At 46.4% G+C, this 25709-nt stretch overlaps 1 protein-coding gene across 1 annotated transcript in view; it reads left to right on the top strand.

The window, feature by feature from the left end:
• FAM133B (family with sequence similarity 133 member B) overlaps positions 1-25709 on the top strand; it is a 26940-nt gene extending 1231 nt beyond the window's left edge. The window contains exons 3-11 of the mRNA XM_077268187.1: positions 1014-1092; positions 1283-1357; positions 2026-2058; positions 2557-2628; positions 10978-11064; positions 17312-17356; positions 18752-18844; positions 21522-21560; positions 21831-25709. Of these exons, the coding sequence (XP_077124302.1) occupies positions 1014-1092; positions 1283-1357; positions 2026-2058; positions 2557-2628; positions 10978-11064; positions 17312-17356; positions 18752-18844; positions 21522-21560; positions 21831-21917 (610 nt within the window). The 3' untranslated portion in view covers positions 21918-25709. The remainder of the gene's footprint in view (positions 1-1013; positions 1093-1282; positions 1358-2025; positions 2059-2556; positions 2629-10977; positions 11065-17311; positions 17357-18751; positions 18845-21521; positions 21561-21830) is intronic.

Here is a 25709-nt window from a genome sequence, read left to right as displayed (position 1 = left end):
CCAAGCTGCAATGACTGCATAACATGCGGAAAAAAAAAAAAAAAAAGGCACAGCAGCACTCTGTAAGGACCAAGATGTTGCAAAGACGAGATCTAGACTACACCGCTGCTGAAAAAAATGTACTAACAAAAAATACTTACAAAAAGGAAGGTTTTTAGCGCATAAATTGGCCAATTTATGTGTGCCCATCGACCACGGCAAGGTGATATCACTAATTAGTCAGTCTGGTGCGACATTATCATTGCGGCTTGATGTTGTGCCGGTCAGGCTATTCAGAGCTGGGTATGCCAGTAGGTAAGCGGTGGTCTCCTAGGCTCTCATCCAGCAGTCACAGATTACCGACATGGCTACTGTACTGGGTTCTTCTAATCAATTAGTACACGAATGATGTCGCCATCTAATGAATCATCAGTTGTTGACAGCTGATAGTCCAAAAAATCTATTAGAATTTTTTTTTTTTTTTGAGACTTCCTTTTGTAATTAGAGAGGTTGTTCTGCTGCTGAAACCTTAGTGATCAGTTGTAATCTTTGAAAAAATAGGATAATCGCTGTTTATCCTTCTAGTGTCCCCCATAGTGGAAACTGAGTACGACAGAAATCTGTTCACTGTTGAAATAATTCTGCGTCGTCCACCAGAGGACACACTCCTATTGTAGCCACACTCTCTTCTTTGGATATTAGATGAGGCACCTGTATCCCCCTCACCTCTGTTGCAGAGTACCTGTCATTTCAGAAGTGACATGCTTTGATGGTTGTAGGACCCTGTGCAGAAACCCCCCTCTGCTTGCTGAAATAAAGGGGGCTGTGCTTGATTCTCATCTTCTCATACACTTCTATGGATCCATACACCAGCTCATATTCACTTGCATTGAAGCTGAGCTGCAGCGGCCACTATATAGGATCTATGCAATATACGGATTAGTGCTGTGCTCTTTTGCACACTTGTTACGTCCAGCTATATCACTGTACTGGACATGCCGTTTTAAAGCTTTTTATCTTCTTGCTTTCTGTAGGGAAGAAGTCAAGGAGCAGCTGGAGAAGAAGAAGAAAGGTTCACGGGCACTGGCAGAGTTTGAAGAAAAAATGAATGAGGTACTCGCTGTCTGATCACTTAAGATGTTTTCATACTAAATAGATTTAGGCCTTATTCATAGGATAGGTGATAAATGTATCATTCCTGCAGTCTGACTGCTGGATCCCCAATAATTCGGAGAACAATTGTTACATATATTGCATTAAAATCTGAAACTTTTTTTTTTTCGCTTGATTTCTATTTCTGTAGAGTTGGAGGAAGGAGCTGGAAAAACACAGAGAGAAAATCATCAGTGGCAGCGATAATTCCTCAAAGAAGAAGGAGGTAAGAAATGACTAGTAGATCATGCCCGATAGTTCCATGTTCAGATTAGAGCGTCTCTGTAATGTGGACACAGTGGGGAGAGATCAATGATTGCTGCACGGACCGAGGTGTCTTTACTTTTTTCAAAACATGTATTGAAAAGCCAAGTTAAAGAATATGAGGATTAATTATAAACTAATTAAAGCATAGCCTATATACCCCAGGGACAAACTTGTATTTTGTATGTTTAGTTTGTCTATAATGGGTTATTCCCATCATTGCTCGTGGGTTCTGACTGCTGTGAAAGGCACCATTAGTATGGAGCGCTGGTCACAAATTCACAACACTCCATTCATTCTCTATGGGAAGGACAGAATATGTAGTGCCTTATACTCGGCTATCTCCAGCCTTCCTGTAGATTGGTGGTTATTACCTATTCTTAGGTGGGAATAAGTAGAGGGGGTCTCATATACACGGTGTCTTTCCGCATGCGGTTGTTAGATGCATTTCTGATGGGAACTTTAAGAGAGAATTAAAGGGGGAAGAATCTCTCAAGAGACACAGAAAAGAAGGATTAATGTAATTCTTAAAATGTTGATTGTGATATGAGACAGACGAAAAATAGAACATTACATGAAAATAGCTGGATTGTGTTCTTATATATTTTTACCTTTCACTTGTCTCTGTAGAAACGGAAAAGGGAAAAGAAGAAATCTGGTGGGGTGAGAACAGCTTTCATCTCTTCGCTAGTTCTGCAAGTGAAATATAGTTACAAAATCAAATGTAAGATTGCTAAATGCACCGAATAAGTATACTTAAAGGGGTTGTCCAGCACCAGAAATACATGGCTTCTTTCTTCCAAAACCAGCAGCGCTCCTATCCAAGGGTCGTATCTGGTATAGCAGCTTTGCATCATTCACTTCAATGGAGATGAGCTGAAATGCGACGCTGAACCTGTGGATTTGTGCGCCGCTGTCTTTTAAACAAAGCAGCCGTGTAGTTCTAATTGTAGATGATCTCTTTAATAACATATTTTCCTTGTAACGTGAGTCCAGCAGCCGACGAGCTGACGGCAGTCACCGGGATGGCTGCAGACAGTCACAGTTTGCATCCGTGTTTTTTTTTTTTCTTTTTTTGGGTTAGTTATCTCGTAAGTGGATGAAACGGTTTATTTCTAATGTGCGTCTCACAAGTTTCACATTTTGTTGTCTGTGGTCAAGTTTTCTTCATCATCTTCTTCTACATCATCGCGTTCTCCTTCTCCCAGCAGCTTTGAAGAATCTGATAATGAGGTGAGTGCACAAGTCGTTCTCCACCATAGTCCCATTATATTCCATGCTGTATCGATTTGTCATCTCTTGTTCTAACCCCCATACACACTAGACTAATGTCTTACGAACCTGCTGATATCGACTAACCCACAAAGATCAGCTGACACTTAGGTCCCTCATACACAGTAGACGAATATCGGACCAACCAACATCAACATGTTCTGACTTATTGTGGGGGGGGATATTAATTTGGCACAGCTCTCGGTGAACATAGAAGCGCTTGGTCAATGGAGTTCACTTGTCTATGGAAGTGACGGGCAGAATAACTGCTGACTGAACCATCGTTCAGTCGACGGCCATTGAATGTGGTCTAAGGAATCATTTACATTAAACAATCCGCGATGATAAACAACCTGACAGTCGTTAGTTGTTTAATAGCACATACAGTTAGGTCCATATATATTTGGACAGAGACAACATTTTTCTAATTTTGGTTATAGACATTACCACAATGTATTTTAAACAAAACAATTCAGATGCAGTTGAAGTTCAGACTTTCAGCTTTCATTTGAGGGTATCCACATTAAAATTGGATGAAGGGTTTAGGAGTTTCAGCTCCTTAACCTGTGCCACCCTGTTTTTAAAGGGACCAAAAGTCAGATTCAATAATTTGAAATAAAATGTTCATTTTTAGTACTTGGTTGAAAACCCTTTGTTGGCAATGACTGCCTGAAGTCTTGAACTCATGGACATCACCAGACGCTGTGTTTCCTCCTTTTTGATGCTCTGCCAGGCCTTCACTGCGGTGGTTTTCAGTTGCTGTTTGTTTGTGGGCCTTTCTGTCTGAAGTTTAGTCTTTAACAAGTGAAATGCATGCTCAATTGGGTTGAGATCAGGTGACTGACTTGGCCATTCAAGAATATTCCACTTCTTTGCTTTAATAAACTCCTGGGTTGCTTTGGCTTTATGTTTTGGGTCATTGTCCATCTGTAGTATGAAACGACGACCAGTTTTGCTGCATTTGGCTGGATCTGAGCACACAGTATGGCTCTGAAGACCTCAGAATTCATTCCTGTGTCACATCATCAATAAACACTAGTGACCCAGTGCCACTGGCAGCCATGCATGCCCAAGCCATCACACTGCCTCCGCCGTGTTTTACAGATGATGTGGTATGCTTTGGATCATGAGCTGTACCACGCCTTCGCCATACTTTTCTCTTTCCATCATTCTGGTAGAGGTTGATCTTGGTTTCATCTGTCCACAGAATGTTCTTCCAGAACTGTGCCGGCTTTTTTAGATGTTTTTTAGCCTTTTTCTTCTTGATGCTTATGAGTGGCTTGCACCGTGCAGTGAACCCTCTGTATTTACTTTCATGCAGTCTTCTCTTTATGGTAGATTTGGATATTGATACGCCGACCTCCTGGAGAGTGTTGGTCACTTGGTTGGCTGTTGTGAAGGGGTTTCTCTTCACCATGGAGATTATTCTGCGATCATCCACCACTGTTGTCTTCCGTGGGCGCCCAGGTCTTCTTGCATTAATGAGTTCACCAGTGCTTTCTTTTTTTTTTTGTCTCAGGATGTACCAAACTGTAGATTTTGCCACTCCTAATATTGCAGCAATTTCTCGGATGGGTTTTTTCTGTTTTCGCAGCTTAAGGATGGCTTGTTTCACCTGCATGGAGAGCTCCTTTGACCGCATGTTTACTTCACAGCAAAATCTTCCAAATGCAAGCACCACACCTCAAATCAACTCCAGGCCTTTTATCTGCTTAATTGAGAATGACATAACGAAGGGATTGCCCACACCTGTCCATGAAGTAGCCTTGGAGTCAATTGTCCAATTACTTTTGGTCCCTTTAAAAACAGGGTGGCACATGTTAAGGAGCTGAAACTCCTAAACCCTTCATCCAATTTTAATGTGGATACCCTCAAATGAAAGCTGAAAGTCTGAACTTCATCTGCATCTGAATAGTTTTGTTTAAAGTTCATTGTGGTAATGTCTATAACCAAAATTAGAAAAATGCTTTCTCCTACGTATCATTGGGGGACACAGGACGAATGGGGTGTTATGCTGCTGCCACCAGGAGGACACTAAGTTAAACACACACAAAAGATTAACTCCTCCCCTGCAGTATACACCCACAGGCTGGACAATCCAGAGCCAGTTCTTACTTAGTGTCTCAGGAGGCACTTGGGTCCTCAGGACCCCACCAATTTTTGTTTTTAACGGAAGGGAGCGACAGGCAAATTTTCAGCTCTGATCTCTCCCGCACCAACAACGGGCAAGTACATGGAGCGTTCCTCCTGTATCCTTTCCCGCGACGATGGATGCCAGCCCTGGCTCACTTTCCAGTGTGGCGACGGTTCCCTAGCGTTCCGATCTCCCTCCCTCCCTGTCAGGCGACCACGGGGACTAATCATCCACCTAAGTTTCCTGGAGCCAGGGCACAGCCGGACAGATTACAATGGCGTCCGTGCAGCCGCCCACTGCACCACCACTGAACATAGCGGATGTTGCACGGCGGCAGAAGCTCTCCACCCTCTCCCTACTAAGGTGAAGGTGGATGGAGCATCGGCCCCATCGCACAAGGTAAGTGCGGGGGCCGACCAGCTGACAGGGGACCGCCCGTTCAGGGATCCACTTTCTAATGCGGCGCTGCAGCCGCGGAGCACGGGCAATTCGGCGCTCTGTTAGGGCGGTGGCACTGTTTACCGTCCCTGGTCCGGATTCCACCACGGACATTCTGTGGCACATAGCAGGGAATATGGCAGCGTTCCGACGCGCATAGCAGGGAATCCACCGCCCGCCCATGACACGCCCCCCTCCCTCTCTCTCTCCCTCTCTGGGCGCTTCTCGTTCCCGAGAAGCGCCCTTCTCACATCTCGGCGGCCATCTTGGACCAGGAAGTGCGCTGGCGGCTCTGCAGCACCACAGCGCACAGGACTTCAGGATCTCTCTGCCAAGCACCGCGGAACTTGGTGAGACGCACTCATTAGGATTGTCCCTTCCCCTGCCAGTACGCTCACTTTATGGCAAAGATGTCACAGTCTAGGCAAAAACGGACTGGAAAGACCCACTCTGTTATTTTTGCTGTGTGCACCTCCTGCAAGGTATCTCTGCCCCGAGGTCACTCTACCCCGCTGTGCTCCGCCTGCGAAATGTCTGCGGCACAGGATACTCCGGCCTCTGACCCGGAATGTAGTGAGCCTGGTACCCCCGTATGGGCGTCCTCCCTCGCTCGATCTGTGGCATCCTTGGAAAGGACGATACAGTCCCTCCGTGACCCGTCCCTTACCCAGGGCGCTTCCAAGGATGATGTAACGCGGCCTAAAAACCCCTCTCGGCCTAGAGGTCGTTCCGTTTCCAGAAGCCCTCTCTCATCTAGAAAGAAGTCCAGGGTAATATCTCCGGTCCGTGATCAGCCCTCCGGCTCAGAGAGCGAAGTCTCTCGTCACTCTTCCCCAGCTCATAGCAGGGAATCCTTTCTGGACGACGCATCCAGCGTGTCCTGTTCCCCAGAGTATCGTCACGACCAAGAGACCCTAGATTCTCTCATAGACTCGGTAAGTCAGACGCTACAGGTAGAGGAGGAAACCCCGTCCAAGGCGGTTCATCCCGTGTCATTCGGGCGATCCACAAAGGCTCATAGATTTTTTCCTACGCATCCTCAATTTAAGGACATTGTCGATCTCCACAGGGTCCGTCCGGATAAACGCTTCTCAGGTCAGAAGGCTATGCAATTGAAGTATCCGTTTGCTCAGGACCTTGCTAAGGAGTGGTCTCACTCACCCTCCGTGGACCCGCCAGTGTCGCGGCTAGCCACCAAGGCGGTTCTATCCTCCTCCGAGGGCGCGTCCATCAAGCATCCCACTGATAGACAAATTGACCAGATGGCTCGCTCGGCTTTTGAAGCTTCCTCGGCTTCTCTCTTCCCTTCTTTTGCCGTCACTTGGGTTGCAAAAACCATGACCCATTGGGCCGAGTCTTTAGCCTCTACAGCTCTACATGCCGACTTACCCCCCGAGGTTTCACACCTGGCCACTCAGATTGCCAGAGCGGGGGACTTTGTAGTTTCCGCATCCTTAGACGCGGCCAATTGTGCCTCACAGGCTGCGGCCAATGCTGTCACGATCCGCAGATCCCTCTGGCTCAGGGACTGGAAAGCGGACTCAGGATCCAAAAAATCTCTCACGTCCCTTCCATACCAGGGCGAACGCCTTTTTGGGGACAAACTAGATAAAATTATCGCAGACTCCACAGGGGGAAAGAGCAAATTCCTTCCCCAGCAACGGACCTTTCGTCCCTTTCGCAACCAACAGGGCCGAGGCCGATATTTCCGTTTCGGCTCCAATTGGTCCAATTCTCCCTCCGCGCCACCCGGCGCCGGGAGAGGTCAGCGCAAGGACAGAACCTCCCAGCCATCTTACAAACCTTCTCCCTCTTGGAGAGGCAGACCCAGACAACAGGGGTCCAGGGGGCCCAGACCCAACAGGTCTCCACCTCAATGACTCTTGGCAGACGCCAAAGGACACCGACAGAGTTGGCGGCCGCCTACTCTTCTTTCGGGACGCGTGGCTCTCGGTAGTTCCCGACCGATGGGTCCGCGACCTAGTGTCTTTCGGTTACAAGATAGAGTTTGTCTCTCTTCCCCCATCTCGTTTCTTCCAGTCCCCTCCTCCCAGAGCAAGGGTCCGTCAGTATTTTCAGGCCATAAGATCGCTATGGGAAGACGGGGTCATCATCCCGGTACCTCAGAACGAGAGGTACCAAGGTTTCTATTCCAATCTTTTCATTGTACCAAAGAAGGACGGCTCAGTACGTCCAATATTGGACCTCAAGCTTCTCAACAAGTACGTCCGTGTACGTCAATTCCGTATGGAGTCCCTCCGCTCGGTAATTGCCTCTCTGGAAGAAGGCGAGTTCCTTGCATCTCTAGATGTTCAAGACGCTTACTTGCACATTCCCATCCTACCGTCTCATCAGCGCTTCCTCCGCTTCGCGGTCCAGGGGCACCATTTTCAGTTTGTCGCCCTACCTTTCGGGCTGGCCACTGCTCCTCGGGTGTTCACCAAGGTCATGGCAGCTGCCGTGGCCATTCTACATGCTCGGGGCATAGTGGTGTTGCCCTACTTGGACGACATCCTCATAAAGGGCCCCTCTTTCCGGTCCTGTTCAGAAGCGGTAGACGTCACTATAAATACCTTTTTGCGCCTGGGCTGGAAAATCAATTTCAAAAAATCTTCCCCAGTCCCGGCCCAAACCATATTCTACCTGGGAATGATCTTAGACTCCTCTCAGGGTCTAGTACTTTTGCCTCCGGAAAAGGTATCCACTCTTCAGAGAGAAGTCCGGAAGCTTACTCAACCTCGCTCTCACTCCCTACGCTTCTCCATGAGGGTACTCGGCAGGATGGTGGCGGCAATGGAGGCAGTGCCCTTTGCGGTTTTTCACCTCCGTCCCTTACAACATGCCATTCTGGCAGTATGGGACAGGAATCCCGCCTCGCTCGACCGCCGTCTCCTTCTCTCTCGCCCAATCAGACAGTCCCTCAGGTGGTGGACCAAGAGGTCCTCCTTGACTCGGGGGAAGTCTTTCCTTCCGGTGCACTGGCTGGTTGTCACAACGGACGCCAGTCTCTCCGGCTGGGGTGCAGTGTTCCAGCGTCACTCGACTCAGGGTCGCTGGTCTCCGCAGGAGTCCCAGCTGCCCATCAATATCCTAGAGATTCGGGCAATCAGACTGGCTCTCCATCATTTTCAGCCGTTCCTCTCCGGCCGTGCGGTCAGAGTCCAGTCCGACAACGCCACTGCGGTAGCCTACATCAACCGCCAAGGGGGCACTCGCAGCAAGGCGGCCATGGTCGAGGTGACGCTAATTCTCCGCTGGGCCGAGACACATCATTCCATACTCTCAGCAGTCTTTATCCCAGGCGTGGAAAACTGGGAAGCGGACTTTCTCAGTCGCCACAGCCTCGATCCCGGAGAGTGGTCTCTCCATCCCGCAATCTTTCACCAGATATGCTCTCGATGGGGGACCCCGGACGTGGACCTAATGGCATCTCGCCTCAATTGCCAGGTTCCCGTCTTCATGGCCAGGTCTCACGACCCCTCAGCCTTCGGAGCCGACGCTCTCGTCCTCTCATGGCAGGGTTTCAGACTCCCATACATCTTTCCCCCAATTCCTCTTCTGACAAAGGTGATCAGGAAGATCAAGGCAGAATGGATCCCAGTACTTCTCATCGCTCCGGACTGGCCGCGCAGGACATGGTATGCCGAGATGGTTCAACTGGTCTCAGACGTACCTTGGAGGCTGCCGAGTCGCGCAGACCTCCTGTCTCAAGGGCCCATTTACCACCCGAACTCAGAGGCCCTGTGTTTAACGGTGTGGCCGTTGAGTCCTGGGTACTGAGGCAGAAGGGGTTGCCCCAGACGGTGATATCTACCATGCTCCGCGCACGCAAGCCTTCTTCTATGCGCATCTACCACCGCGCCTGGAAGGTATACTTCACCTGGTGCAGGAAGCGGGGACGTTTCCCCCTCCGTTTTTCTATCCCTCACATTTTGGAATTCCTCCAATCAGGCGTAGACTTGGGTCTTGCTCTCAGCTCTCTTAAGGGCCAAATTTCTGCTCTCTCGGTTCTTTTTCAGAGAAAGATTGCAAACAGATTGCAGGTCAGGACCTTCATCCAGGGTGTTTCTCATATGGCTCCGCCTTACAAGATGCCCTTGGAACCATGGGACCTGAACCTAGTTCTCCGTGCTCTTCAAGAGCCCCCCTTTGAGCCCTTGCATGAAGTGTCTTTGCTGTTCTTGTCTTGGAAGATTGCCTTCCTCGTGGCTGTCACGTCTATTAGACGTGTCTCTGAGCTGGCAGCTCTGTCGTGCCGACCTCCTTTCCTTGTGTTCCACCAGGACAAGGTGGTTCTGCGGACATGTCCGACTTTTCTTCCGAAGGTCGTTTCCTCCTTCCATCTTAATGAGGAGATTGTCCTTCCCTCACTGTGCCCTGCTCCTTCCCACCGCACGGAAAGGGCGCTCCACACTCTGGACTTAGTGAGGGGTCTTAGACGTTACGTCTCCAGAACTGCGTCTCTCCGTAGGTCAGACGCCTTGTTCGTTCTTCCGCAGGGGCCACGGAAGGGACTACCTGCTCCCAAGGCCTCCATTGCCAAGTGGATTCGTTCCGCCATCCAAGAGTCCTACCGTGTCAGGGGTCACGCCGCACCTCCGGGGATCAAGGCTCATTCTACCCGGTCAGTCGGCGCGTCCTGGGCCATCCGGCACCAGGCATCGGCAGCGCAGGTCTGCAAGGCTGCTACATGGTCCAGCCTGCATACATTCACGAAGCACTATCATGTGCACTCTCAGGCCTCGGCAGACGCGTCCGTCGGTAGGCGAATCCTACAAGCGGCAGTGTCTCATCTGTAGCTCGTAGGCACGCACAGCATTTATAACTTCTTGTTGGCCCACCCAGGGACTGCTTTGGGACGTCCCATTCGTCCTGTGTCCCCCAATGATACGTAGGAGAAAAGGAGATTTTTGTGTACTCACCGTAAAATCTTTTTCTCCGAGTCATCATTGGGGGACACAGCACCCTCCCTGTTAGCCTAGTTGGCTCAATTGTTCTTTTCAGTCTGTGTTTTGACTATGACATGTTGTCTGTTTGTTAACTGGCTTACTCCTACTGCTTTGTTACCGAACTGGCTCTGGATTGTCCAGCCTGTGGGTGTATACTGCAGGGGAGGAGTTAATCTTTTGTGTGTGTTTAACTTAGTGTCCTCCTGGTGGCAGCAGCATAACACCCCATTCATCCTGTGTCCCCCAATGATGACTCGGAGAAAAAGATTTTACGGTGAGTACACAAAAATCTCCTTTTCTCTGTCCAAATATATATGGACCTAACTGTAGATATAATATATTTATTTATTTTTGTAAGCTAGCCCAAAAATTATTTCACCTGACGAACTTACGTACATTTTGCTTGTTCATTGGGTGATCATCAGCTGGCTTACACTGCACGATTATTGTGAAGCGAGATTTCCACGTCTGCCTGCTGGGAGTTGTAGATTCACAACAGGCATATTATTATCAGTAATTTTAAGGGTAGTAGATATTGAATAACGAAAGGTGTGATCGCTGACAATAACTTTATAAGAAAAATAAAAAGAAAGGAAGGAATGGGCGTGAGAATTTGCTATACCTAGTTATATGAAGTAAAATGTTCCTTTTATTGTCTATAGAGAGCCCCCTCTTGCTCAGTGGTGTAAATCCTTTCCCCCGTTAGTATCTTTGGCACAGTGCACACACCACTTTGTGTTGTAGAAAATTTTACTTTGGTATTTTTATTTGTGTAATTTTTTTTCAAAGACCAAGAAAAAAACAACAAAAAGAAAGAAGAAGAAGAAGCACTCCTCCCACCGGACGTCTGACAGTGACTCTGAGTCTGAGAGCAAGGTATGAGCCGTAATGTGCGTCCACAAGAGGCCTCATTACAATCTTATTCAATATCCTACTATACCTGCATTATTTACGGATTTATCTGCCATGTCATTGCTTTTTGTATGTAACATGATGGTAGACTGTAGTTGACTCCATTTGATGGCTGCACATTACAATTGGTGGTTCATGATTGACAAGCTTCAGCCCCATCTGCTCTGTAAATGTAGGGCTCTGTTCACACAACGTTTGTACGGTATATCGGAGGTATACATGTGGAAGGGCTCCCAATGTATATCACTGTATAATAACGTGTGCATCGGTCATCTCTGGGACCCAAGAGGTGCAGAGAGATATATAAAAGTACAAGAAAACACTTGCCATGCATTAGGTTATGGGGCCCTTGGGATACAGGTAGTGAAGGCGCCAGGAGCTTTCCGAGCACATTCGGCAAAGTGACGGTGCACACATATAATAGATATACATTGGTAAAGCTTCTCCTTTTAGCAGGACCATCTAATGTCAGATGTCTGGGGGGGAAGAAATGGTCATATTGGATTAAATTTCTCTCCCCTCTGATGTACTAGATCATATCAGAGGAGAGAGAAATTAAATGGGAAATTGGACTTTTTCTCTTCGCCACGACAGCACCCACTTGAGAGAGGGGATCCGCCCCTTAGGAACAGGAAACCCTATGGAGAGAATAAAAGGGGCGGTCCCCCTCGCTCCCACAGTTGGTTTCCTGTTCCTAAGGGAACCCATGGAGAAGAGGATACCTAGCCTGGATGCCGCCTGTGCGGTTTACCTGTGAGGACGGCAGGGGCTCCAGTGCTGGAAGCAGCGTCGGGGGTCCTGGTGTCAGTTTTCCCCCCTCTGCTGGCAGGCTCCGTGAGGCCAGGACAGGAGGTCACATGGATCACGGGCAGGAGGACGCATCAGCGGGCCTGCGGCAGATATTCATGCTCCGATGCGCGACGCTGCTGCTAGCGATATGCGCGAGTGTGTAGCTGCCATTTGGCTCCCCTGGAGGTGATATGGAAGCGTCCAGGGCGAGAGCAGAGGAGAGATGACGCCGGGCAGTGCACACAAGATCCAAGATGGCCGCGACCCGGAAGTGGTGAGGACTTCCGGGTTCAACAGGAAGAAGATGGCTGCGCCCAGCATTGAATGACGCCGGCTCTGATTCCTCGGCGTCCAAGCATGGCGACGCCACCTCAGGACTCAGCGGTGCTTTCAGAGATCACAGCTAACTTCCCTCACAGCAGCGCATGCAGCGGACGAAATTCCTCCTCAAAGAGCACAAAAGAGAAGAGATCTGACCGATCTTCATCTCAGCCTGTGCTTGCATCTCCTCCTCTACGGCCGGTACCTTGACCATCTGCTTCACTGGGGTGAGTGTGTACCCTCCCTATTAAGCTAATCATGGCCCCTCTTATTTATATACCCTAGACAAAAAGATCGAAATCGAAGCACAGACAATGTGCCTTATGTACCCAGCCCCTCCCGGATAATTACACAAAGAAAATGTGTTATGTCTGTATTGAGAGTGATCAGGGACGAGTTACGAGCGTTCCGTAGTTCAGAAAGTATTCCTGAAACTAAGAGCAGGAAGTATAATTCTCCAAGATCAGATCATTCTTCTGATAAGGAAGATACGGATGTGTCCCTGGAATATAATTCCTCGAAAGGGGAGCAAGATATGTGCTTTCCTACAGACAGTATAGATAATCTTGTCAGGTCTGTATTTAACACCGTGGGTATAAAAGAAAATAAAGACCTTAGGACACCGCAAGATATAATGATCGCAGGATTGTCAGAAAAGAAAAGGCCTACCTTTCCCGTAATAACACCAATCAAAGATCTGGTTAAGAAAGAATGGGAGAGTCAGGGGCAGAGAGGATTACCATCGTCATCAAAGAGGCGTTATCCCTTTAAGGATGAGGACATGTCTGTGTGGGTTAAAGCCCCGAAGGTAGACGCAGCGGTGGCATCTATGTCCAAAGAATCCTTGCTGCCTGTGGAAGATTCTGGTTCCTTACAAGACCCCCTAGATCGCAAAGCTGACTCTTTGTTAAAACGGGCATGGGAATCATGTACTGGGGCATTCAAACCGGCTATATCAGCTACATGTACGGCAAAGTCCATGTTAGTCTGGCTTAATGACCTGGAGGAAGGTCTAAAAAGGGGGCCTGTCTAGAGAAAAACTGATCTCTTTAACCCTAATCAGAGGCGCTACAGCATTTTTAGCGGACTCATCTGCAGACTCTATCAGGTTGGCTGCCAAGTCAGCAGGCCTCACTAACGCGGCCCGTCGCACCCTGTGGCTAAAAAGGTTGGAAGGGAGACGCCCAAACAAAAATCAAATTATGTGGCCTTCCATGCCAGGGTGAGTACCTTTTTGGTACAAAGTTAGATGAGATTCTAACTAAGGCGGGTGAAAGAGAAAAGGGATTCCCTAATAGCTTTTTCCATCTTATAGGAGAGCATTCCGAAGACCCATCCTTAATAAAAGGGATTTTAAAAACCAAGACCGCTGGGCCAATAGAGATAACAAACAAAGAGGCACCTTTTTCGGGAAACGTCCATTTAAAATGGAAGACAAACCGCGTTAGTGCAGATTTGCCAGTAGGTGGCAGATTGTCCTTTTTCACCACACAATGGTGTGCAGTTACATATAACTCCTGGGCAACTAGCCTCATAACTTTAGACTTAAAATTAAAGTTTGCCCGAGTCCCTCCGGACTCATTCCTATTGACTTCTTTAAAGTCTGAAGCCCAACAACAATTTTTGGAACAGGAAATAATTCATCTCCTATCCAAGAGAGTATTAGTGGAAGTTCCGTTCCATCAGAGGGGAAAAGGTTTTTACTCCCCTTTATTTTTGATCCCAAAGCCTGACGGATCATATAGGGCTATAATAAATCTTAAAAAAAAAAAAAAATAAAAAAAAATTGAATCTCTTTCTAGTAAATCAAACCTCCAAGACGGAATCAATTAGGTCCACAGTAAAACTTCTATTCCCTGGGTGCTTTATGGCAGTCCTCGACCTAAAAGATGCATATTACCATCTACCAATTTATATTGAACATCAGCAATATCTGCGTGTAGCAATCATGATCAAGGGGCAAATACGTAATTTTCAATACACAGCAATGCCCTTCGGACTGTCAATAGTTCCCGGAGTCTTTTCTAATGTCGGAAGTAATGTCGTTTTTAAGATTAAAAGATACCCTCATAGTTCCATATTTAGATGACCTTCTGGTGGTAAGAAACTCCCCCTCACAATGTGAACAGCCCCTATCTGATACGATCTCATCTCTACAGGAAATGGGATGGTTAATTAACTGGGAAAAATCCAGATTATCTCCAACAACCCGTCAGACATTTCTGGGTCTTATCCTAGACTCTGAATGTCAGCGATGCTTCCTCCCAGAATCCAAACAGTTAAAAATAAAAAAGAAAGTACAATCAGTTATTAATAACCCGGTAATTTCCCTTAGAGAAGGTATGTCTCTTTTGGGTTCCTTTACATCATATATTCCGGCGGTTGCATGGGCTCAGTTTCACGCTAGGCGGTTACAATACACAATTTTACGGGAAGATGAAAAATTGCAAGGCCATTTGAGTAGTCGCCTCTGCCTCCCATTAAATGTGTTAGTCTCTCCACTGGTGGTTAGAACCAGACCATCTGATCGGTGGAGTCCCCTGGGTGATTAAACCTTCAAGAATAATTTTTTTTCTGACGCCAGTCCTACTGGTTGGGGAGCACATTTGGAAGACCAGATAGTTCAGAGCCAATGGTCTCTTAGTGAGTCGAAGGATTCCTTTAATGAAAGAGAGCTAAAAGCAGTTTATCATGCCATATGTAAATTCCTTCCACAGTTACACGGAACTCACACAAGGATACTGTCAGACAACATGATATCCGTTGCATATATAAACCATCAAGGAGGAACCCAATCGGGAACTCTCATGTCTAAAACAGACAAGATCCTATCTATGGCCGAGATACATCTCCGGTCTTGGTCGACATTGCATGTCAGAGGAGTGGAAAATTCGAAGGCAGATTTCCTCAGCCGTCACTCTCCACCAAGGAGAGTGGGAACTCAGTCGGCATATCTTCAAGATGATAGCCAAGAGGGGGGGCACCCCCGACATAGACCTGTTTGAAACAAGAGGCAACAGACAGGTCAAAAAGTTCGCTTCATTGTTCCTGTCCGACAACCCAGATATCCTAAATGCTCTCCAAGTTCCATGGACATTCCGACAAGCTTATGCCTTCCCTCCATTAATACTCCTTCCGACCGTAATCAGGAAGATAAGGGAAGACAAAGCGAGCATAATCCTAATAGCACCATTCTGGCCCAAGAGGCCATGTTTTTCGTGCCTCAGGGCCATGTCGCTTGCAGATCCATGGATCCTTCCAGAGACTCAGGACCTTCTCTCTCAGGGTCCCTTCAACCACCATCATGTGAAGGGCCTACGGTTGACAGCCTGGTGTTTGAAAGGCAACTATTAAAACTAAGGGGGTTTTCAGAGAGATTGATTGATTGATACCCTTCTACTTAGTAGAGAGAGGTCTACAACAACCATATATGTGAGAATATGGGGAAAAAATTTCTAACTTTCTACCCTGCAGCTCTATCAGAAGAAATTCCTATTTCTGCAATTTTAGAATTTCTTCAGAAAGGACGTGACTTAGGCTTATCGGTCAGTACACTAAAAGTGCAGGTTTCTGCTCTAGGAGCTCTGTATAGTCACAATATTGCAGGAGACAGATGGGTAGCACGGTTCATCTCAGCATGCCAACGGGCAGAACCAATCCAGATTCCCCACATACCACCATGGGATCTTAATCTAGTTCTAGAGGCCCTAACAGGGGGACCATTCGAGCCTATACACTCAGCCCATATAAAGTATGTTACTCTTAAAACAGCTTTCCTTGTTGCTTTAGTATCAGCCAGAAGAGTAGGCGATATTCAGACGTTATCGATAGATCCTTCCTTTCTGTCAATTTTCCAGGATAGGATTGTCTTAAAAACAGACCCTTCTTACGTACCTAAAGTACGGACCAAGTTTCACAGATCCCAAGAGATCTTCCTTCCTTCTTTCTATAGTAATCCCACAAATCAGGAAGAGGAAAGGTACCATACTTTAGATGTTAAAAGAGCAGTAATAGCTTACCTAGACAGAACTAGCCCCTGGAGGAAGAGCAGGGCTCTCTTTGTTTCCTTCCAGGGCCACAAGAAAGGTTCTGGTGTCACGAAGAACACGTTGTCTCGATGGATTTCGGACGCAATTTGTCTGGCCTATTCAGCAAAGGGGAGAATCCGCCCGAGACTGTAAAAGAACACTCTACCCGTGCGATGTCTTTATCCTGGGCTGAGAGAGCGGAGGTTCCAATAGAACTGATATGTAAGGCCGCAACCTGGTCTTCTCCTACTACCTTCTATACTCACTATAGATTGGACTTGTCTTCCTCATCTGACTTGTCTTTCGGTAGATCTGTTCTTAACACGGTGATCCCTCCCAAATGACTATCTCTGTAAGTCTCTCAAGTGGGTGCTGTCGTGGCGAAGAGAAAACACCGGATTACGTACCGGTAATGCTCTTTTATAGAGCCACGACAGCACCCCTTCACTTCCCTCCCTAATAATTATTCTTTCATAGATGCACTGATAAGGGTGAATGGTTCTTGTAGTTAGCTATACTTATGTTAACTAAAGATAAACGATGATATTGGATTGCCTACTAATACTGGTGGGCGGTTCCTCTCATTCTCTGTAACCCAACTGTGGGAGCGAGGGGGACCGCCCCTTTTATTCTCTCCATAGGGTTTCCTGTTCCTAAGGGGCGGATCCCCTCTCTCAAGTGGGTGCTGTCGTGGCTCTATAAAAGAGCATTACCGGTACGTAATCCGGTGTTTTTTTTGCGGTCGCCATTATTCCATGAATGACCGTGATAGCGACACTGGGGTCAGTAAAAAAACGACCTGAATTATGTAATCGGGGTCGCGGCTACCCTCGGTAGCTGAGATCCTGGAGAATTTCTGACGCTGGGGGGCGCTATAACCTTAATTCTCAGCGCTGTTAAAAAGCGGCGCTGAGGAATAAGTACCCTTAACTGCTGCCATTAAAAGGAGTATTGGCAGTCGTTAAGGAGTTAAGAAATGAACAACAATATTTTGTTTTTTTCTAATCCTTAACAATCCCTTTTAAAGAAGTATTCCAATCCACTGAATAAATTTATATATTGCTATTTTATAGGATTCTGTGAAGAAGAAGCCCAGAGAGGATCATGAGAAAGAGAAGGTGAGTAAACATGAAAATCTTCCCTCCCCTGCGATCTGACATGGGTGTCTGTATTTTCCAGAATTGAGACACTTTTTGGGAAAATAGCATTTTTGAATAGACAGTAGTCACAATGCAAATTATATGAAAAATCGTTAAAGTGGGAAATATCGTCCCCTTGTTTTGTGCAGATTTTATTGACCGTGTGTGTTCTCAAAGCTCTGCTACATTCATTGCGAAGCGAAGAGGTACACTTTAACACTATGATGTACATGTTCTTTATCAGTCACTTAGGAAAGTATGAAGTCTGCACAGGAGCTGATTCTGCTTTATATCAGGCAGAGAATGGAGCTTGCCCTGATCGTGGCAGTTTTAACCATTAAAATGCTGCTGTGAATTTTTGACAGCGTTTTAAATTACTAGCACTTTGGGTCCCATCAGTTCCCACAGGCTGAGCTCCATAGGAGAACCACAGTATATAGTATTAACGATCAAGCAAAAGCAGGTTAAAGTTCTCTAAGGGGACTAAAAAGTAAAGTTAAAAAAAAAAAAGATTTTGCCCCGAAACTGAAGAAATAAAATAAAGAGACATTTTGATATCATCATGTCCCAAACAAGTCTGATCAAAATTATTTAAACCGTATGATACACATAAGCACAAAAAAGAACATTTTGAACACCTGACTTGCCATTTTTCATTTGCCACACTTCTCATAAAAATACAATAAAAAGCAATCAAAATGGTATCGTTAAAAACATTGACTCAGAGTGCAAAAAAACAAGCCCTCAAACCGTTCCGTGGATGAAAAAAAAAAAGGTAGTTTCAGAATAGATCAACACAAACATAACTGTAATAATTATAATTTTCAAAAACAAAACAAAACTTGACAAGTTTATCTCCATAATCATACTCGCTTGAAGAATAATGTTCCTGGGTCATTTTTACTTGACAATGTACGTTAAAAAAAAAATAAAAAATGGTACATTTAATGGTAAAATGGTGTCAATCAAAAATACAAATTGTCCTTACGAAAACAAAACAAAAAAAACAAGCAATCATATGGTTATGGGTCTCGAGAAAGGGAAAATACTAAAACACACGAAAGAAAAATCCTGGGTTCTTAAGGAGTTAAAGCAGTTCTCTTATTGATTTTCGTTTGTGTTTTTTTTTTTTTTTTCAGTAGTACAACTCTCCTATGTTAGTGATGTGCTCATTGACTGAGGCTGGCCGCTGCTGCTAGACTGCAGGGGTGGTAGGTAACCTAGGCAGTGAGCAGTAAGCTATAGAATTACAAGCACTTTACCGGTTTATGATGATAAAACCCCTTTAAGGCCCCATCAGTACAATGGATAATTGCACAAAGTGTGTTAGAACCATTACTTACTAATTGCTAATAATTGTTTGTTCAACTGAAGGACGGGAAAAGCAGGAAGAGACGGCATCCAGATGGCGGCGATCAGAGATACTTGTCTTCTGAGTCTTCGTCTGGCTCGGAATCAGAAGAGGAGGTCAGTGGGTATCGGGATGTTTTCTCTTGTCTATTTTCAGACAACGCAATAAGCTGCAAAGCCTGTGTTATTACTAGTGTGGTAGGGCCTGTTTACACCACCAGCGCCTCACGGACCCCATTGTCTTATGAGGCTTGTTGGGTTCTGTTGTCACATTTGCTGACTGAGTTTGTGAAAGCTTTGTGAGCGGTTTACACAAGGTGTTGCACATCTAATAAATTGGGATAAGTTTTGGGGGCTTTGTTGTTTTGACATAATCTGCGACACATGACCGATCCTCCGATGCAGTGACTGTTATCGAAATTATTTCAATTTTTTTTTTGCCATAGCCCATGCTATCCGGTGTAGTCCACGCCTACAGTCAGATTTTCTTCCCCTACTTTATGCAGTTAGTCACCAAAAACTACAGCGAGGGCTCTGTAATCACTCCCCGACACATTGATTGACAACACAGGCTACACACACGCGCTGCACATACAGGCTGCCAATCAGTGTGCCGGGGAATGATTATAGCCGCACTTGCTGTGTAGTGTTTGACTGTAACCTCTCCCTGCACCACCTCGATGACTGGAAGCATGCAGCTGCAGGGAGAATATAACTTTATTTCCTCCCTGTAGCCGCTGCTCCTTTTAAGGCAGCAGGACACTATTTATTAAACACTGTTTACCTACAGATTAACTCTATATCTACAGATAATAATAATAATTTTATTTATATAGCGCCAACATATTCCGCAGCGCTTTACAACTTATAGAGGGGACTTGTACAGACAATAGACATTACAGCATAACAGAAATCACAGTTCAAAACAGATACCAGGAGGAATGAGGGCCCTGCTCGCAAGCTTACAAACTATGAGGAAAAGGGGAGACACGAGAGGTGGATGGTAACAATTGCTTTAGTAATTTGGACCAGCCATAGTGTAAGGCTCGGGTGTTCATGTAAAGCTGCATGAACCAGTTAACAGCCTAAGCATGTAGCAGTACAGACACAGAGGCTATTAACTGCATAAAGTGTATGAGAACATGATGCGAGGAACCTGATTGTTTTTTTTTTTTAATAGGCCACACAGGGATAGTTAGGTTAATGCGTTGAGGCGGTAGGCCAGTCTGAACAAATGAGTTTTTAGGGCACGCTTAAAACTGTGGGGATCGGGGATTAATCGTATTAACCTAGGTAGTGCATTCCAAAGAATCGGTGCAGCACGTGTAAAGTCTTGGAGACGGGAGTGGGAGGTTCTGATTATTGAGGATGCTAACCTCAGGTCATTAGCGGAGCGGAGGGCACGGGTAGGGTGGTAGACTGAGACCAGAGAGGAGATGTAGGGTGGTGCTGAGCCATGGAGTGCTTTGTGGATGAGGGTAGTAGTTTTCTACTGGATTCTGGAGTGGATGGGTAACCAGTGTAATGACTGGCACAAGGTAGAGGCATCGGTGTAACGGTTGGTGAGGAATATGATCCTGGCTGCAGCATTCAGGACAGATTGGAGCGGGGAGAGTTTGGTAAGAGGGAGGCCGATTAGTAGAGAGTTACAAAAGTCCAGACGAGAATGAATAAGTGAGACAGTAAGAGTTTTTGCAGAGTGGAAAGTAAGAAAAGGGCGAATTCTAGAAATGTTTTTGAGATGCAGATAAGAAGAGCGAGCCAGTGATCGGATGTGGGGGGTGAAGGAAAGCTCGGAATCAAGGATGACCCCAAGGCAGCGGGCATGTTGCTTTGGAGTAATGGTGGAACCGCACACGGAGATGGCAATGTCAGGCAAAGGTAGGTTAGTAGAGGGAGAGAACACGAGGAGTTCAGTTTTTGACAGGTTCAGTTTCAGATAGAGGGAGGACATGATGTTAGAGACAGCGGTAAGACAATCACTGGTGTTTTCTAAAAAGGCCGGCGTGATAACAGGAGAAGAGGTGTATAATTGGGTGTCATCAGCACAGAGATGGTACTGGAAACCAAATCTACTGATTGTCCAATAGGGGCGGTATACAAAGAGAAGAGGAGGGGGCCTAGGACTGATCCTTGAGGAACCCCAACAGTAAGGGGAAGGTGAGAGGAGGAGGAACCAGCAAAACATACAGTGAAGGATCGGCCAGAGAGATAGGAGGAGAACGAGGAGAGAACGGTGTCCTTGAGGCCGATGGAGCGGAGCATAGTGAGGAGGAGCTGATGATCCACAGTGTCGAATGCTGCGGAAAGATCCAATAGAATTAGCATGGAGTAATGACCATTAGATTTAGCTGTTAGTAGGTGATTAGAGACTTTAGTGAGGGCAGTTTCAGTAGAGTGTAAAGAGCGTAAACCAGATTGAAGAGGATCTAGAAGAGAGTTATCTGAGAGATAGCGGGTAAGACGGGAGTGGACCAGGCGTTCAAGGAGTTTAGAGATGAAGGGAAGATTAGAGAGAGGTCTATAATTAGCGGCACAGTTTTGGTCGAGGGAGGGTTTTTTAAGTAATGGATGTATGATGGCATGCTTAAATGAGGAGGGAAAAATACCGGAAGTGAGAGAGAGGTTGAATACAGATAAATTGCTTTTCTGTAACAGAGATTGGATAAGAAATGTGTGTTTTTACACTGTTAAACTCTGGCCAGTCTTTCACATCTGGTCATTTAATTGTCTACATATACCGTAAAATATACATTATGTTTAAAATATACTAACACTGTCCCTGTTTTAATAGGCATATGGGAAAAGGAAAAAAAGCAGCGAAGAGAAAGCTGTAAGTATCCGAGGAGTCCATTCTCTGCTGTAAAGTCCTGTTAGGTAGATCAATACATTACCAAATCATTGATAAGTGAACCTGTTATGCAGGGGTCCCATAAGTTATCTGTGTGATATGTCACTGTCAAGCATGGTGATCTGTGGGACAACATCGGACATTATCTGTGGCTTTTAAAAACAGCACCCAGAATGATGCCTGAGTGAAAAGCCGTATTGTGTCCTTTTCTCCGACACCATACAATGCTGACACTGATCTCTCATATTACAGTATAAAGGCAAGAGGAAGAAGAAGCACAAGAAACACGGCAAGAAGAAGAAAAAGAAATCTCACGCCTCCAGCTCCGATTCTGAATGACATGGAAACCGCCGCCGCACACGTGCAATGACTGTGAAAAGCCGACATTCATCCATCGTTTCTGTAATTAGATCTTCTGTGCTGCAATCGACTGTTTCATAGAGTAACGAGTATCTCACCGGAGGAACATCCTGCCGGAAAGTGTCATCATGTCCGCTTCTCGATGCCACCAGGGATACGCTTTTGGTAATGGTATTATATGGGATGGGGGGGCAGAGGGTGTATTCATCCTGATACCACATAAAGCAATGTTATCTCAGTATCCTAAAGGTATCGCCACACTGAGAGATACAGTAGCCATGGACCTGCTGTAAACGAGTGCGGTCTGTGAGGCACTGAACACTGCAGGGAAGTGGTCCTGTGCATAGGCAGCAAATAGGATTTGCACCTCGTACCAATTCTGCATCCATCCCCTGATGCAGAAAGTGATCTGTGTGCACAAGCCTTTTTTATAGACTGGGACTGACCTCCGCCTGCATTATAGGACGTTACAGAGACTCCTATATGAAGGCATGAAAATGGATTTAGCCCACAAAATCTCTGCTCACGTTTTTAGAAAAAAGATTAGACGCATATTTAAAAAAGAACATTGAACTTATAAAGTGTTAGCGGGAGAGAGACCTGCCCCCGTCCGACACAGAGCCGTACCTGCACAGTTCCTTTGCAAGCGAGGCTTCCAGCAATTGGACGTCAGCCGCTCCCATCTTCACCTTTAAACCTCCAACGTTACTGGACGAGCCCCTAAAATGTGCATCAATGCAATGGCAAATAGTGCAGATGGGCTTTAGGATGAGGTAAATGCATTAATGGGTTGTTAATTCAGAAGATTTCACAACCAAATAAATGTATTAGAATAAAGCAATAATAAGAATTCCTCCCCGAAGGATCTCTGTCCAACGGTACAAAGTTTAGAACTGCGTCAGATGTACACTGAGAGGAAATTGGCCCTTTCATAACCTCGTGCAGATGCTGCTAGGGGTAAAAGGTCGTTTTTTGTTTTTTTTTTAAAGTAAAAATAAACTTCTTCCAGTCCCAACAATACAACAGGACATTTTGTAGGGTAGTGAACATGCTCCAGTGCTTGGCCATTGCCAGTATACTAGTGGGAGTGCAGGTCCACCATAACCAGGCTTAGTTGTGTGGTTTAGCGGTATTTCGGGCACATGGATTAAGAAAACACCTGTGAAGCCCATGAGAAATGCAAACACTTCATAATTTACTTGCTGTTAAAATTCTCTTCTGTTTCTGAGCTGGGACATGTGGGGATGAGACCTCCAGATCCTTACTGTTTGCTACAGTCTGTTCAAAGTACAGAATACAGAGATTTCCTGTCTGTGCTTTGAAAGGAAAGTACACCGAGCCTGTGTGGTGTCAATGCTAACACCGGTGTCAGGACGTTAGGTGAAGTGAGAGGAAATTTTTTTTTTTTTTTTGGGGGGGGGGGAAATCTGAGCAGCAATGTTTCTCTATTGCTTCACTGGGGGACACAAGAAACCATGGGTGTATACTGCTGACACTATGCACAGAAAGGTCCTCCCCAGCAGCCTACACCCCACCAACTGGCACCAACTTCATCACTTTAGCTTAGTGTCAGTAGGAGGCTGACACTAGACCCATATCTACCTTGGTTTTCAGCGTTTTTCAGTAATGATTTCCCCTTTCTTTTTCAGAAGGTTTCCTCTTCTAGCACTTGGAGGGATACAGCGTGAACAGTCACTGTTCTCCCATGTAGAGACAGAGAGTACTTCGTGGACCGACACCCCGTGTACTCATCTGTATATCCAGCAGGAACACTGCACCTAACACATCAAGAGTGTTCAGGTGATCCGAACATTGGTCCTGGCCCCCCACTTCTGCCCGCTTGCCGTCCAGAACCTGTCGGCGTCAGACGTCCCACAATCCGGTGAGGTTTGGACGTCTGTTATTACATCTGAAACCTCTTCAGGGAGGAAGAAATACCCCGTTTCTTTCCACAGGTCTTCGGATTCATTGAAGTGATTTATCAGAGCTGATTGCAGACACCTATTGTAACAGGATCTAATAGACTGGTGTGTGTGTTTTTATTGATTTTACTATGTCTGTGTTTGTGTATTTCTACTTGCTGGCCATTAAACTTTTTTTTTTTTTTCCTTAGGATAAGTCCTCAGCGACCCACCCACCTCCTGTGCCGGTCTCCCTTTTTCACTTGAGGCCCCAGCTTCAGTGTGGCCTGGCCGCAGAGTTCGGATCTGCCCCCTCACTCCCTCCTTATCGCGCAGGCTTTTCTCCCACCCGGTCTGAATACGCCCCTTTCCTCCTTCTCTGCTGCGGGAAGCTGCACTCCCTTTTTTCTCGGGGTCGCCATTTTACGGCTCAGCAGTATAGGGGCGATAAGCAGCACAGGAACCTCTTCAGCCAGCGATTCTGACCTCTCCTCAGAATCCTGGGATCCGCTTTCGGGACCTCAGCTTTACTGTGGGGTAAACTCTGATTTGCAGCCCTTTTTTTGTCACCTAACCTCTGGCATTTGTTAGTGGTGCTGTCTATCTTCTATCATATCTAACTCTAAAAGAGCGTGTTCTCGACCTCCAGCCTCCACTACTCTTGTCAAAACACTTTGTTTGTTCTTCCTATAATGCAGACTCCCTTATGGTCAGTGATCTCCCCTATGTCAAGATTGCAGCAACAGCAATTCCTCTGTTCTTACTGCGTCCCAGAATGGGCGTCTTCTCTTTCTCAATTACTTGCGGATCTAACTAAGGTGTCCCAGACCCTGGTATTTGTGCTTGACAGTCCCTTGCCTGTCCCTCCCTCCGCCAATGCCAGAGGATTCCATATCCCTCCCTTACATTCTCCTAAGGATACCAGCAATGGTCGTGAGATGGCTAGGTAGGAGATTCGCTCCAGCTCCTCTTCTCACGCCTCTCACCCCCCCACATCCCCCTCGGTCCCTCTGGATGGGTAGCTTCTTACCAGGCATCTTACCCAGATACAGCAGCGATCTCTGGTTCTGAAGCGGAGTCAGACCTGGACCATGACCAGGTTTCTAACATGAGACATAGTGGAGAGTCTCATTGTAGCGGTCAATCCAAACTCTTAATGTTAAGGTTGCCCCTACGGAGCGCTCCGATCATGAAGTGTCCATCAGAAGGTCTAGACGAGCTAGAGTTTTTGCCCCCAATAAGGAATTTGAAAGGATCCTTTCAACAGAAAGGGAAATTCCAATCAGCCTCTTCCAGAGAGGGAAGCGTCTCTGTATTTTGTATCAGTTTTTTCAGATCTTACGGAAAATTGGTCTGTTTCCCTGATTATAGACTCCCCAGTCTCCAGACTGTTCATCAACATGGTCCTTCCCTTTATGGATGGGGTATCAATCAGGGACCCCAATGATAGACTCGTGGAGTCATTTTCCAAGTCAGCCTTTGAAGTGGTGAGTCCTGCCTTATGGCCTGCCTTTGCCACCACATGGGTGTCAAAGTCTATATCTTCATAGGCTAAGCAACTCCATAAGAGCATAAATGCGGGAGGCGAACCTGACGAGTTAGCAGACTTGGCGAACCAGAGGTCTCAAATGGGTAAAGATGTAGTGGCTGCTGCCCTGGATGCTGCCTCCTGAGCTCCTGTAGCCAGTAATATTGTGGCCAACCGCATAACCATATGGCTGAAGGCATGGCAGGTGGACTTGTCTTCCAAGAAGTCCCTAACCAGTTTGCCCTTCCAGGGATCACGACTGTTTGGATCAAAGCTGGACCAGATCATAATGGAGGCCACCGGTGGGAAGAGCTTTTGTCTTTCTCAGGCTAAATGCTGACG

Source organism: Ranitomeya variabilis, chromosome 6 (genome assembly GCF_051348905.1).
Source record: "Ranitomeya variabilis isolate aRanVar5 chromosome 6, aRanVar5.hap1, whole genome shotgun sequence".
Classification (NCBI taxonomy): Eukaryota; Metazoa; Chordata; class Amphibia; order Anura; family Dendrobatidae; genus Ranitomeya; species Ranitomeya variabilis.
This window is presented reverse-complemented; position numbering and strand designations above follow the sequence as displayed.